This window comes from Lontra canadensis, unplaced genomic scaffold (genome assembly GCF_010015895.1).
Source record: "Lontra canadensis isolate GAN:19392208 unplaced genomic scaffold, GSC_riverotter_1.0 scaffold6, whole genome shotgun sequence".
Classification (NCBI taxonomy): domain Eukaryota; kingdom Metazoa; phylum Chordata; class Mammalia; order Carnivora; family Mustelidae; genus Lontra; species Lontra canadensis.
In genome coordinates, this window is record NW_022631000.1 from 29889178 (window position 1) to 29904810 (window position 15633).

Consider the following 15633-nt stretch of genomic DNA (forward strand, 5'->3'; position numbering starts at 1 on the left):
AACTCTTGGCTTCAAGGACTTAAATTGCCATTTTATTTTCTCATGGGCTGCTTAAAGATATTCTCCTAAAGCAAAAATAAAATACTACTATACATTACTAACATACATACTGTCTTCAAACAACTTCTTTTTTTCTCTCGTTTCCACAGATTGGAGCTTATTTCAGCAGTATATTAGCTGAGAAACTAAAGCTTAACACTTTCCAGGACACCGGAAAGAAGAAACCACAAGTTAATGCTAAAGATAATTATTGGCTGGTTACTGCTCGATCCCAGAGTGCAATTCATAGTTGGTTCTCTGACTTAGCAGGAAATAAACCACTTGCTATTTTGGCAAAAAAGGTATCAAGTATTTCTTACATTGTTTTAATTATGGTCTTTAGAAATCACGATGTTGGAGCTAATGTCCAAGTATATACTTCTTTCCCCCTGTTCTTTCAGTGTCAGGTACACTCTACCAGGTGTGTGCTGCACATGTGCTGTTTCTCCCTTTATTTGGATGGCAATGTGGTTCCTAGCACATCTTGACCTAAACGTTTCCACACAGGAAGCAATTTATGTGGACTTTATTTTTTAAGATTTTATTTATTTGAGAGTGAGAGAGTGAGTGAGCAAGAGAGCAAGTACAAGCTGGGGAAGAGGTAGAGGGAGTGGGTGAGGGAGAAGCAGGCTCCCCACTGAGCAGGGAGCCAGAAGTGGAACTCGATCCCAGGACCCTGGGATCCTGACCTGAGCTGAAGGCAGCCACTTAACTGACTGAACCACTCAGACGCCTCATGTAGACTTTGGGTAGACGAGTTTTTTATTTTATTTTATTTTATTGTTTTTAAAGATTTTATTTATTTATTTGACAGAGAGAGACACAGTGAGAGGGAGAGAGGGAGAAGCAGGCTTCCCGCTGAGCAGGGAGCCCAATGCAATTCGGGGCTCGATCCTAGGACCCTGGAATCATGACCTGAGCCGAAGGCAGATGCTTAATGGCTGAACCATCCAGGTGCCCCTAGACGAGTTTTTTATTTTATTATTTATTTATTTATTTATTTAATTTAATTTAATTTTTTTGTTAGATTTTATTTATTTGTCAGAGAGAGAGGGAGAGAGAGCGAGCACAGGCAGACAGAATGGCAGGCAGAGGCAGAGGGAGAAGCAGGCTCCCCGAGGAGCAAGGAGCCCGATGTGGAACTCGATCCCAGGACGCTGGGATTATGACCTGAGCCGAAGGCAGCTGCTTAACCAACTGAGCCACCCAGGCGTCCCTAGACCAGTTTTTTAAATAGAGAGTAGGCAATAAGACTTCATTTATTTTCATTGTATTTTCGGTTTCCTTAGGCCAGGATGTCCAGAATGTGTCATTTAGAAATTCTTGCTTTGATGTTACTTCCTTGACTTGAAAAGTACCAATCCAAATGCTTTAAGCTAAGCCTTATTCCTAACAAGTAAGATAGCGATTCTGGGTGTGCTTGAAAAACTTCTTTGAAAAAGTTTTAGAACAGAATGGCAGGTTTATTTATAGCTTCCAGCGATCTCTGTCTTCTTGTACACCTTTGAAATCATCCCACGTGTCTTTCTCATCTGGCCTGAAACCCTTTTGTCTTAAGGATGTCCATCTTCTGTTCTTGATAGTGCTACTAACAAGTGTGATGCAGGCCTAGTTTAAAGCAGAGCTCCTTTCTGTGTTTGTTTTTTAAAGCACCTCTCTGAAAATAGCCTGTAGCTCCCATTGGCTTTCTTTGGCCCTAGTGCCGCTGTGGCATTGTGTCGCCTTGTGATTAAAGGCAACTGAAACCCTTGAAAAGCACAGCAATCAGAATAATTGCCTCTTGTTACTCAGGTTGTACCTGTCTCAACACAGGCTGAACCGTGTGGCATTTCTTTCCTGGCAGTGAACATGTACCAGGGGGCCAACGATGACCTGTAAATTGTATCTGAAGGCCCTATCAGTCGCAGGGCATCCTTTGGTATTTGATGGCTTTCTATCGGTAGTTCACACCCTCCATGTTGGGGAGGACCTTCAGCTCCCATGCAGCCAGCCTGACATCTTTCTTTCTAAGTTTTCCTTTTTTTTTAAATAGCTTTTAGAATCCCTTTTTTGAATATTTCCTGAAAGCAGATACAGGTGAGAAATTGATGCCCTTGCTCTATGGGTGTAGCGGCTGCTTGTCTGTGAGGAGGGAAATGAATCACAGTGCAGTGTATTAGCCATTGTTCTTCTCTTTATTAGGAGCTGCCTCTGGCCAAGTCAGGCGTTCCTCAGGTAAGCCCTGACGTTAATTCTGTGCAAAGTTAAACGTTTTTTCTTTTTCTTTTTTTCTTTTTTGGACTATTTACTGTGCCTTGAAGTAGTCATTTCTTGGGCTTTTGGAGAGTCCCTCTGTTCTCCCCTCTCCGCTCCTCGGCATATCATATTCCTGAGATGGCAAAAACTCTTTTGGAGCTGGGTCAGAGATTGTGTTCTCTGCATGTTCTTCATACTAGAAGGTTCAAATACTTCTTTAATTTCTGGTATTTATCTATCAGATGGCTTAATGCAGGCAGCCTTAATTTTCCTGCTAAAGTCGTGAGTCCTCTTCCCCTCTTGGTAGAGTTCAGAGTAGTTTCCTGTTTGGGATAGGTCAAGTTTCTGGGCCTGGTTTTCCATTATTTTACAACTCAGCACTCCCAGTATTTAACCACAGAGAGGTCAAGAATGGCCAGTAAAGGGCCTTTTAACTCAATCACGGTCGTAGGTAGATTTGGAGAAATAGACTTATAACCTCTAGGGATATCCTTCTGGCTCCTGGACAGTTCGCTAGGTAGAACACGTTCACTTCAGGTGACACTGATTACTGTGGTCTCTGGAATTTCCTTTTGCCTCTGCGTCTGCTTGGTGAACACAGAGCGTGTTGACAGTGATGTTCATCTGAGGGGAAAGGCGCTACAAGGTGATGCAGCCCTTTTGTGGATGAAAAACCATCACATGCTAGGTGTCTTAGTTTCCATTCGCTGCTTAGATGCAGCTCTAGCTTGATTCAGAAACGAAACAGCTGTCCAGTGATTGCCTATGTTCAGTTACAAGATAAAGCCAGATGGTTTCTTTGCTGCAAATGGAATCCATGACTGTAAGGAAAGTATGACTTCCTATAAACTTCATATAAACTATGTCACTGTAAACATAATTTCCTTCCTGAGTTGGTCCAAATTGTAAATTTGATAACACCATCAATACGTGTCTTCTTCCTTATTTAAATAACCTTCACATATGTTCTTCTGAATTTTAAATCCCTTGATTTGAGTCAACCATGTCTTATGGGGTTCTGCCAATAAGGACAATGAGCTGGCATACCCGCCTTAGCTTGTTAATGGTATGATCTATGGCTTAGTTTTGTTTGCTGTTTCATCGAAACATTTCGCATGTTTAAATTTTTATTTTCCTCTTGTCAGTTGTTTGTTCAAAAGAAATCCTTTGGGCATCTATAAAAGCTATTAGTAATGTTTCTTCAGAGATGCTACATTTATTTTTTTGCATTTGCCTAATTTTTTAGGCCTTGATCTTGTACTCTGTTGGTCCATCTGAATGAGTGGCAACCTGACCTTGACAAGTAAAATTTAACTCTCCTACTATATATATGTTCTGGTGAAGAGCAGCAGCTCAGGTCTTGCACTGAGTATATAAGCCTGTGCTTTTCTTGTCCCTGGCTTCAGCAATAGTCTATAAACCCAGAATCTTGTGCTGCATGAAAGACGTGCCTTGTAAACAAAATTTTCAGGAAATTTTCTTGTTAAAATGTCTTACTGTGGTCTGCAGAGAGGAAGCCTTAACAGCTTTGGCCTGTGTGACTTTCATCTCCCTATTAGGTATGTTTGCGCAGTGTAGCTGCCTCTGCCATGGCAGTTATGTTTAAAGTCAGCACCCAAGGCAGGAACCATACGTGACCAAAAGTCTATTAAATTGCGCATGAAATACAGCATATGGACAGCTGCAACTCAGCGTCCAGCCAGGCAGCTTCTCCTTCAGCACTGGGGTAGCTTGAATGTTTCTTTGGTAAGAACCAAGCGAAATAGCTTGTTTTAAAGGGCTGTGTACAAAACCGTTTCTCCTTTGATGTTGGGATCACACTTGGTTCCAAGCCTGTGAACAGTCAAATTCGCAACATATGAGTGACACAAAATAGCTGCTGTCGAAAGGAGGATTTGACTAAGAAAAATGCCATGCTGTAGCAATCAGCTGCTTTGAAGTTTTTTTGATATCCACCACAAAATCAAGCTGGAGTGTGGCCCACAGAGACCAGGGCTCTTGAGAGCCATGGTTGCAGTGTCCAGGATCCTTTAAGGAGAGGGTCAGGTCCATGGCTTGGGACATCCTTCGGCCAGCACCCAGAAATCTTTGGAATTGGTAACAAAATAAAAACTGTTCTAGTTTTGATACATGCCATTCTTTTACTTTACCCTTCTCATCACCCTGTGGGGTGGGTTGATATTATCACATTCATAACTAAAGAGCCTGGGAGGCTGGGGGCCAGGACCAGAGCACAGAGGTGGTGGGGGGAGTAGTGGGTGCTGACTGCTCCTATTCTGGGCACCATGGCCGAGGTTCTCTGTCCACTGTTGTGCTCTACATTTGTAAATGGAATAGATCATATATAGATGACTGGCCTGTTCCTAGGATATTTATGAGGAATTCTAGAAGAGTGGGATAACTCTTTGAAACATTCAGTGGTACGTTGGGATACTAATTTGCTAAATAGTATACCTTCGCGGTTTAGAAGAAATAATGAACTGCCTCAAGTGCCTACTTTCAACCAGTGAATTAATTAACCAGCTATTTCTAGCTCAGTGTTTATTAGGCAGATTCACCGATCCATCATTTTGGCCTCTATTTTAAATTTTGGGCTAAAGGCACTTTAGAAGCTTTCTAGAAATTGTTATTATGAATGTTACAGCCAGAAAGCTTTATACAAAGAAAAAAAAAGTGTTCTTTGATGAAATGTGGAGTGGGCACAATTTTTCACTTGATCATCCCTTCCGGTTTTGAGATAAAACTCTTTGGAGTACTGTCATGAAATTATTTTTCCTATTTTGTTGATGAATAGCTTTCAGCATCTGAGAATTTGAAAGTAATTTGTTTTTATAAATAAGAGAGCACAACTGACGAAACTGTTGTCAGTGTGTTAAACATAGTTTTGATTCTTTTAATGAATATTTGCTTAAAGTTTTTGGTTTTTAAGCTGAATGTGCTGTTTGAAAATCCATCAAGGATATGCTTTCTTAAAGGCAGCAGAGACTTAGTGTCTTTCTTTTGCTTTCCGTTTCTATAGGTTGACCTCATGATGAAAATAGTATGTGATTTTTATAAATATGTTATTTCTTCTTAGGTTCCAATCCTTAGTAAAAAAGAAGATGTTTTTGCATATTTAGCTAAATATTCAGTGCCAATGGTTCGAGCAACGTGGCTGATCAAGATGACCTGTGCCTATTATTCTGCTATTTCTGAAGCTAAAATTAAGAAACGTCAGGCTCCTGATCCTAATTTGGGTAAGTGAGAGAGGACGATACATTTTGCATTTCATCACGACTGTACCAGGAGTTGTTGCCGGCATGCTCTAGCCATGGCCCAGTGAGGTGAGTACTGAGGAGGTCCATGGGGAGGCTAGAAATCCCTCATGGCATGCAGAGGGCTCCTTGTTCACCCGGGCCCAGGATCCTGATTCCATCAGCAAATCATATTGCTGTTACCTCCAGAATATGTCCTGCATCTAAACGCTTCTCACCACCAGAGCTGCTGGAGTGCTGGTTCACGCCGCTGGCATCTCTTGGCTGGATACGGTGGCGGCCTCCTAACTAGTTTCCCTGCTTTTCCTTCTGCTCCTTGTATTGTTGGCTCTAGATTACTATGTTGATCACTAAGCCTAAATCTAATCACATCGTGTCCTTGTTTATGCCTCATCAATAGCTTCTTACTACCTTCTTACCTAAGATAAAGATCCAGATTTTTTTCCTGTGGCCACCGAGGCCTTCTGTGCCTTGCTCCCTCTTTCTGTGATGTTCTGGTCACATTGCTTTCCTTCTCCCCTCTGATATGTCACACTTCTTCCTTTCTCAAGGCTTCTGCATTTCTTCTCATCTGTACTTGGGCTGTTCATCTCTGTGGCATTCCCACGTCTCCTCTTAGAGCCTTTGGCTCAAAGGCCATTTCCTCAAGAGGTTTGCTTTGGTCACCTACCTAAATAACATTCCTCTTTCCCCCTTCTGCCCATTTGTGTTCTTGGGTATTCTTATTTTATTCACAGCTTGTTTCGCTATCGGAAATTATCTTGAAAACAATTGCTCTCTCTCTCACCCCTCTCTCCCACATGCACTGGCCCATGATCATGGTAGGTATTTGTTGAAAGCACTGAAGGTAAACTGTTTTGAGTCCGTCTTCTCTCTTCTGGTGACTAGACAGTGACTCCTTGAGGTGGTGCTAAAACATGCTTAGTAAAAGACTGGATTCTCCACTAGAAGTATGCACAGAAGATTACACATAAAGATGTCCGCTCAAAGATTAGGTTTAGAAATAATTCCTTATGAAATGGAAATGTGCTTATGATTTTAGAAGTGGGACCCCAGCTACAAGGCTCTGAGGAGCAAGGTCAGAAAGTGCAAATGTCCTCAGATGCCAGGCAGTGTCCTAAACAAGTGAGTCAGGGTGTGAGATGGTTAAGCGTGGTGGGTGGTCCTGGGGAACTGGACAGTGAAGCCCACTCTAAAAGCAAGGAAGGTTAATCAAAACAAAACAGAAAACATGGCTCGATTCCATGCCTGCCACATTTTGAGTTCAGGTTTGCTAAAACAAAGGTGAACTGTACTTCAAAATTAACAAAACTGTATTGTGTATATATTTAAACGAATAGGGGAAAAGAATCCACAAAGTGAGTAGTGGTGATCTCTGAGTGCTGCTTTGGTAGCAGTCTTGTTAACGCTATACTTGAGATTGTTTTCATCAGCTTATTATTTTATACAGAGAGACAAAAGAAATGCCCCCTTTTTAAATTACTGAAGCTCTACATTCTTATTATATTTGCAAATAGTGTCAAAATAGACACAATAAATATTCAAGTTTCTTCTCTCCTTCGTATTTGCCTTCTCCAACTTTTCTTCATTCATATACAAAAACACGTATATGTGATTCATATATATGTGTATATATATATATACACACAGAGAAAGAGAGCGCGCGCACGCACAAGCGTGGGTGAGAGAGCGAGAGCATTTTATTAATACTTCTCTCCAGAGTCTGAATATCTAGTTGCTTACTAGCATCCTCTACTTTGATGACGAATGGACATCTGAAACCTAGTATATACAATCAAAATCTTGATTTCCTGCCATCCCTAACCTTGCTCCTTCTTTCTTCTGTCTTCTCCTTAGTAAATGTTCTATATAGTCACTGGGTCGATAAGGATAAAAGCCCTATTGTCCTTTTGGGCTTTTATCTTTCTCTCAAAATTCTACATTCAGCCTCTCAGCAGTCCTGTCAGCTTTACTTTGAAAGTCCAATCCCAGCCCAAGAATGTCTTCCTCCTCCCACTGCTGCTGTCCTCTGGTTTGAGCAACCACCTTCACCTTTGCCAGAGCTGTGGCACCAGCCTCTAGCTGGTCTTGGTTTCATTCTTCTCTAATGACAGCTTTCTGCTCTGTAGCCAGAATGCTTCTGCTAGAACTTAAATCGTGCTGCACTTTATGCTCAGAATCCACACTCCGATGTGTACCCCCGCCAGCATGAGCAGTCGGCACACACGGCGGCCTCTCCTTCCAGCCTCCAGATGTCCGTCCGCCTCCACGCACTGCGTGTTAGCCCAGATGGCACTTCCTACAAGAAGCCTTCTCAGATCACTCCAGCCAAAATGTCCTCTCTCCGTCACTATCTCTTCATAACTTAGTACCACCTACCATGTTATATTTTAAATTTTATTGATTACTTAATGTATACTCACTCCCAACTGTAACATTTCTGCCTGAGAAATGGTCAGACTTGTTCCATACTAAATCTCGTAGGAGAGTACCTGGCATACAGAAGGTGCGCAGTAATTTGTAAGATAAAGGAATAATGAGGTCTGAAGCGTGTGTGTCTTTGTCCCAGTTCATAATCCTTGACCCTTGTAGCATCACTAATTATACAGACCACTCCTCCTTTCCTTAGGTCCTTTTCCTGGTTTTGTAACTTGTTTTATCAGTGTTTTCCTTGAGATTTTAACCGTTGTAAGAAAGGGGAAAAGGTGATCATACAGGAATGATTCTGCCCAATGAGACAGAATTTTAGGACAAATAAAAGTCTGATAGATCCTCATCATTTGCAAAGAACAAATAGGTAGAATTTTTAGGAGTCTGAGATAGGAGTGTATCACCAGAACCACATGATTTCCTCTACCAAATGGAAGGAAGCCTAGCTCCAGTTTCTAGCTAAGAATATCAGACTACTCGCCTTCATTACTTTCACCATTAATTTTCTTACTAGTGTAACCAGTTAGTTGTGGGGGAGGGGGATTATTTTGCATTTTTCTTCCAGAGCTAAAATTTTTATTATTTGCATACCCATGACAGATGGTTGATTAAGTTCATCTACTAGCTGTGTTTTCTTTTGTAAGACACATATAACACAGGTGAATCTGTTTTTTTGACTCTGTTTAGAGAGTATTACAGCTCATTGGCTTTTTTTTTTTTTTATAAAGATTTTACTTATTTTAGAGAGAGAGAGCATGAGAGGGGAGATGGTCAGAGGGAGAAGCAGACTCCCCGCTGAACAGGGAACCCGATCTGGGACTTGGTCCCTTGACTGGGATCATGACCCGTAGCTCATTGGTCTTTATGATTATCCTTGTGGTTTTTTTTTTTTTTTTAAATAGTGTAACTGGGCAGGTGGTGGGTACAGAGTGGGAGAGAGAATACTGAGCAGGCTCCACAACCAATGTGGAGCCTGATTCAGGGCTTGATCCCATGACTCTGAAATCATGATCTGAGCCGAAAACAAGAGTTGGTCACTTAACTGACTGAGCCACCCAAGCACCCCTATTCTTGTGTATTTGTAAATGTGAATGTCAAATCCATGAAGAGTGAATGCCTAATATACCATTTTTTTTGTGGTATTTTTTGACCTAAAAAATGCTTAATGCTAAATATAAGAATATTTTTAAAAAATGCATACATTTTGGAAGTTGACCCCTAAGGCTCAGCATCTTGGGAAGAGTTTTGGGCTTTACTCACCGCAGCTCTGCACCGAGTGACTACCGACTTAAAGCAGAATCCTTAGTCTTTCCCGCCAGCAATCTTCTCAACCTTGATCCGATCCAATTCATGTTGCCTTTCATTTCGTGTCTTTTTAGTTTTCTTTTAATCAAGAACAGTTCTTTGGCCTTTGCTTTTCTTGATATTTTTAGAGGTGCTGGACTGGTTATTTTGTAAGATGTCCCTTGGTTTGCATTTATTCAGTTCCTCATGACTAGGTTCAGGTTATGTACTTTTGTTTTGGTAGGAATACCATGGAAGCGATGCGGTAAGCCTCTCAGTGCTCGGATTACATTGTCCTGGTACTGGTGGCGGTAACTTTGATCTTTTGGGTAAGGTGGTGCCTCCTGGGTTTCTTCACTCCAAAGTCACTGCTTTACCTTTTGTGGTTAATAGCTAATTTAACTATGTGTAGGTATTTACTTCATTTTTCCATATTCTTACATGTGTTGTAAAATGCATGTAGCATACTATTTTTTTTGTTGTTGTTGTTTAAGATTTTATTTATTTTTTATTTATTTGGCAGACAGAGATCACAAGTAGGCAGAGAGGCAGGAAGAGAGAGAGAGAGGAGGAAGCAGGCTCCCTGCTGAGCAGAGAGCCCAGTGCGGGGCTTGATCCCAAGACCCTGGGATCATGACCTGAGCTGAAGGCAGAGGCTTTAACCCACTGAGCCACCCAGGCACCCCTAGCATACTATGTTTACTATCTGCTGAGAGCACATGGTTTCAGTGATTTGATCTTGGTTTTCTATCACCCTGTTACACCTGATAACCTCTCACTCTCTTTGTCTTCAGCACTTTCTTCAGCTTCTTTAAGCAAATTCTGCAGTACATTTGGAAGCATTTGGCTGTGTAGACCTAGCCATAATGTAGCAAGTTTCACATTCCAAGCAAGCTATACAGCCAAGCAACTACACACATATGTATGTGTTGAATTGGATTAAATTGCATACACTGCAGAAGATTAACTTTGCAGTAATAGGTTCTGTGTTCTGGCTTTGATGGTGAAAAGAATCATTCAGCACATTTGGGGCAAGATTGACTATCAAGTGTCACCTTTTCCTGGCAGTGGTTTTATGACTTCTGTTGTCTTGATGATTGTTCTTAGGATTTGTAAAGTGTTTTCAGTAGAAATGGCCTTTATTCCTTTGTAATAGAAACATATGCTTTATTTTCAGTTCCCACATTCAGTGTTGGAACAGAGCTATAAAGCACTGCTGTTTGATTTTATTGAAGAGAGTTTTTCCTAAAGTTAAGTGGGCTAACAACAACAAGGGAGCAGGCCCGTCGTGTAAATTCTTTAAATGAAGCAACACAGAGATTGTCACTATCATTATGCAAAGAGTTACAGATCTAAACTGTGGATTAAATGGGTTGCTGCCGTGGGGAGCTTACAGCAGGCAAAGGCCTCCCCAGTATAGTGTGTACTCCAAAGTGAGAAAAGGGAGAGGGGCCTTGGGTTCCTCGGTGAGTTTTCATGTGTCATTTCAAGGCAGGTAAAGAAATATTTGACCTGGACATACTGTAACATCAGGGCAGAGATTTTAAAGTAGGGCAGCTTAGAGGAAGGGGTTATAATTCTCAGCCCTTATGAAAGCTAAAAAATAAGATGTTATAGGTAGACAGGATGTTTAGAAAATGCTATCAAATGATTGAGTGTTACAGACTCAAGGGAAAGAACCCCAGACGTAATGGGTAGTTGGTTTCAGATATTTTTTTAGAGTTGAGTGAAGTTTTGTTTTTAAAATAAGATTGTTTAGTCATCTTAAGATTTTTTTGAGCTCCCCAGAGAAAAGCGTTTAAAATGGGCTAGCTAATACTTAAAAAAGTAAAACTTAGAGTTAGGAAATGAAGGAAAGTCTTAAACAGACTAGGAGATATGACTGTAGAGTAAATAACTCAGACTTTGTGCATTTATTTGTAGGAATGTTCTGTGTGAGGAGTCCTGTTGTTGCTAAGCCAAGTCATCGTAACTGTGGCGCTTACTGCTATCATTGCTGTCATGGTGGCGGTTAGCATTTCTTGAGCAGTTACCGAATGCCCCGCACTGTAGAGAGCAGGAACGTGGTGCTTCTTCCAATCTTAGACTGAATCAGCTCTGGACGTGTGCTTTGAAAATGATGTCCATTACTTGAGGGAGCTTTTCAGCCTTGGGCATTCCTCATCCCTTTGCTGTGTTTCCTGTTGGCTCATGTGGGAAGAGTCCATCCCTCCCCATGTCTCCCAGGACTTCTGTGGTGTGCTGTAATACCACATCCCCCATTTCTTAGTAACTGTCTCTAGGTTCTGTGTACGTTTTCTTTTCTGATTTATTCAGATGCTCTGTGAGAGAGATACTTTATTCCCATTTCACAGATGGGAGCATGGATGTGCGTGTGGGTACGCAAAGCCCCTCAGCGTACGTGTCCACAGTAGGTTCGGAAGCCTGTGCTTGACGCTGCTGGTCAGTGAGGACAGACGGAGAATGTAATCACTGCCCTCTAGGTGTTCATGGTTTGGGGTGGGGCGGATAGCCCCACAATCCAAGTATAAGAAAGGGAAGGGAGAGCTGATCGTGAAATGAATTAAATGCAGAGGGAGTCCCAAGGACAGGAAACCATGGAGATCCACAGAGAAGTGATGTTTGACTACCGTTTTGAAAGAAGAGGCATTTCGACAGAATTGGGGGAGGTTGTGCAGGGAAGGGCACTTCTGGCAAACAGATGGTATCTGCAGAGAAACAGGGTCATCATAGAGTTGGATTTGTGGAACTGCCAGGTGTTTTCTCCTCTTGTGCATTAGTTACCAGTGGGGCGGTGATAGAAGGCTGTGAGGAGCTTGTGTGCTAGGGGTCCGAGAATTCTCTCTGGGGGATGGTGGGCAGCCAGGGAAGGACCTCCTAGTACTGGTACTGTTGTAACACTTCTCCTAAGTTTCTTGTCTATAACACGGGGAGAGTTATAATTGGCAGTACCTTCTAGGGCAGAAATGAGTCAGGCTTCTAAAGGCTTTGGGACAGTTCCTGGCGCATAGTAAATGGGCAGTAAAGGTAGACTCTACTTGCTGCAATTGCTAGCCAATATTTATTATATCATAACTAGCCGGTATTTATTAGTTATTTTGTGTATTGTGCTGAGAAGTTTACAGACACTGTCATCATAATCTTGCAGTGTGGGTTCTATTATTCCATTTTGTATATGAGAGACCTGAACCTCAGAAGTTAAGTAACTGCTGGGGCTCCTGGGGGTGCAGTTGGGATCATGACCTGAGCTGAAGGCAGACGCTTAACTGACTGAGCCACCCAAGTGTCCCTCAAATAAATAAATCTTAAAACAAGAGTTAAGTAACTGCTAGCACAGTTGGAGCTGGACTCACTAGGTGCTTGGTCTTTCCTCCTTGCTGTGACGTGGGAGTTGCTAGGGGAAAGTAGTGGTGCGGGTCTGGGCCCCTTGGAGGCAAGAAGCATCGCTGGGAAGAAAGGTGCTGGCAGGGAACAGGCTGCAGGATTTCAGGGTTGTGGGCAGCATCAGAGGAATCAGAACCCTTATTTTTAGGGGTGCCGTGGGGTACAGGCAGAGCATAGCAAAGTCCAGGGTGCTATAGAAACTCGAGGAAGATGAAATTGCCTGCATGAGGAACAGCTCTAATTCTGGCTAGGAATTGTTGGGCGTTCAAGATGGTGAAAAGTGACAAGACCTATCATGAGCATGAAGTCTTTTGGGGGCTACAGATAGATTAGAAGAAGCTTAAAATGCTTCGTGGTTAAACTCCCCAGGGAGTTGCCCTGTTTACACTCAGTTGTTTCCTCTCTACCCCTGAGGTTTTGCTGGGACAGGCATTTGTGTTGGAGGATAGACTTTTCTTGGTTGACTGTCCTGTCGGAACCACTATCCTGATCACCCCCAAAACACAGGGAAGAAGTAGCTACCCTTCTTGCACACTGGGTAATTAAATTGTGACATATTCACTGAGCCGTTTGGGCTGCCGAAATAAACCCTGCTGAATACATAATTGACAGTCTGGTTTCTTATCTAAGCCAGCCAGCTTACTTTTACTTCAGACCCTTGAAGACCTTGCAGGACTAACTTTTTTGACTCCAGGGACAAGCTTTTAGTTTCAAGTCAAGATTGCCTCCACATTTTCACAGTGTTCCTCGTATCTGGTTTGTCATAAAAGAACTATCTGATTTGTTTACTATGACAATAACCCTGAAGATTGGACAGACGTGCTTGTATAAGTGTAATTTAAATTCATTCTGTTCTTAGGCCTGAAAAGTAGGTTTTAATTGGTGGGGTAGCTCTGGCTACCTGGATAAAAAATTCTGTAGTATAAGGATTAGGGCCTGTAGGCCATGACTTTGGCACCTGCCACTATCCCGCTCCCTAGTAATTCACTTAAAAGTTTTAGTATCTAATGATGAATCAAGCCCCAAATCACTATTTTTTTGGGAAGGGCTTGATGTTGGCATTCTCCCGTAAAAATGAGCTTTCTCTCATCAACTGTGATAAATTGTAATTCTTTATAAAAAAGGCAGAATAAATGTTAAATTCTTTTCCTTTGATTATGAATTTTCAGAGCAAGAATTGCTATATTTACATGGTTAGTGATGGTAAATGAGTTTCTCTGTTTTTCTTATTTAAAAAAAAATTATCTTTAGTCATTGGGATGGAATCGTGGATTATCCGTTCAGCATTTTACAACCTAACACTCATTCTTCATTTTAGTGTTCCTATTGTCCAAAAATTTAGCCAGTGGAAGAACTTTCAAGCTTTTTATATCCTTTTTGACATGACACCTTTTTGTCTTAGAACACTGTCTTGTAGTTTGGCACAGAAAAACGTCCCAGGCTCATCTTTTTCTTCTTCAGACCTGCAGGCAGTCATTTCCCTAAGGAACTGTATGTACTTCTTTCTAGTGGGGAACGGTATTGAGAAAGCGAGATCTGGGTGCTGAAGGTGCTTGTCGGTACTAGGTTGTATGGCATCTAGGCTCTGTCCATGGGTGGATGGAGACCTACATGTCTGTGTATGTGGTGCATATGTGTTGGAGTTTATATTCTGTTTGCAATTAATCTTTAACCTTTCCATTTAACATTAAGTATTTGTTAATTTTTGATTTTGTGTTTACTTTAAAAAGTTCTGATCAAGTTTAATATGCTGTAGTATCACTCTGCCTTACTTACCCTTGCTCTGTGGAAACCTATGTCTGCTTTTCCCAAAGTAAAACGTTACATACAGCCTGTTTCAAGTTTGAATGCTAGTGTGTGATAGTGGTCGTGGGGTGTGTGTGTGTGTGTGTGTGTGTGTGATACATTAAGTTCTTGATGAAATTAGAGGTAATATCTGCCCATGAATCCTTTTGAGTTTCTTAGAAAAATGCACTCAAAGAATTTATATTTCACTTCAGTAAGATTTGAGTTAAAAAGGTTTATGAAGATTTTACGCATTGGGGTAGATGCTGTGAGGAATTTTAACTGAATGGGGGCTGTGCTGTCTGCCTTTAAGGGGCTCTCATTTTTTTCTGGAGAGAAGATGCATCTCTAAAGCAGAGAGCAATCGGCGGTATGTAATTATCTGCAATCATATCGGAAATGATGGGAGATGAAAAATTAGGGAAGGTTTTCTGAAGGAGTGAAATATGAGCTGGGCCTTGAAGAAATCTAGCCTTTAAGCATTAGGAAAGTTTTTGTTTTGTTTTTTATTGCATCTTCAAAAGTATCTCTTGGTCTTAGATAATTGTCTTCCTTCCTGGCAAGCTGGGAGCAAACCAGTTAGGTTTCTAGATCTGTGTACTGTATTTTCTTGGTCTTTACCACTGTCATTTCTTCTGGTCTTGTTGGTTTGGGGGAAGTTACCTAGTCTTGGATTTACTGTTAAGAACCCATTGCCATTCAGCAGTTTCTCTGTTTTCTAGTCCGTTTTGATGTTGACTCCTGCTTGAAATAACTAATCATCTTTTATGGGAAAGTGCTAATCAGAATCCCAATTTCTTTAATATTGTAGTTCTTTGTTCTTCCTGGCTATTGGTACATGCAGATGCCTTTACACCTGGAGTGTATTATGCAACAAAAATATCTGTTAGACGTTTTTGTAGTTTACAGATGGATAACCTGTGTTTTCATTTGGAACACGGCTCACAAAATCTTCCCAGGTTGTTGGGTAGCTCCAGTTTACAAATGATGGTAAGAAAATCCAGGGAAAGTGGGAAAACCAGGAATTCCATCCTGGACTTTTGGGTCTTGTTTGCTTTACAGAATTACCAGGCTGCTCATATGGGTTGAGGGGTGACTGTGGAACTGGGGTGGGGAATGGTGTTGAGGTGAGGTGTGAAGGTGCTTCAGAAGGCTCGTTGTTTAATGAGTTTTTATTGTGCATCTTGCAGCTCAATTGCTTAAAGCATCATGGAATTTTAAG

At 41.5% G+C, this 15633-nt stretch overlaps 1 protein-coding gene across 5 annotated transcripts in view; it reads left to right on the top strand.

Moving 5' to 3' along the window:
* The window catches only part of MED12L (mediator complex subunit 12L), a 317533-nt gene that overhangs the window by 39339 nt on the left and 262561 nt on the right, over window positions 1-15633 (top strand). For all 5 annotated transcript variants that reach the window (XM_032852495.1, XM_032852497.1, XM_032852496.1 and 2 more), the window contains exons 4-5: window positions 150-341; window positions 5351-5510. In XM_032852495.1, the coding sequence (XP_032708386.1) occupies window positions 150-341; window positions 5351-5510 (352 nt within the window). The remainder of the gene's footprint in view (window positions 1-149; window positions 342-5350; window positions 5511-15633) is intronic.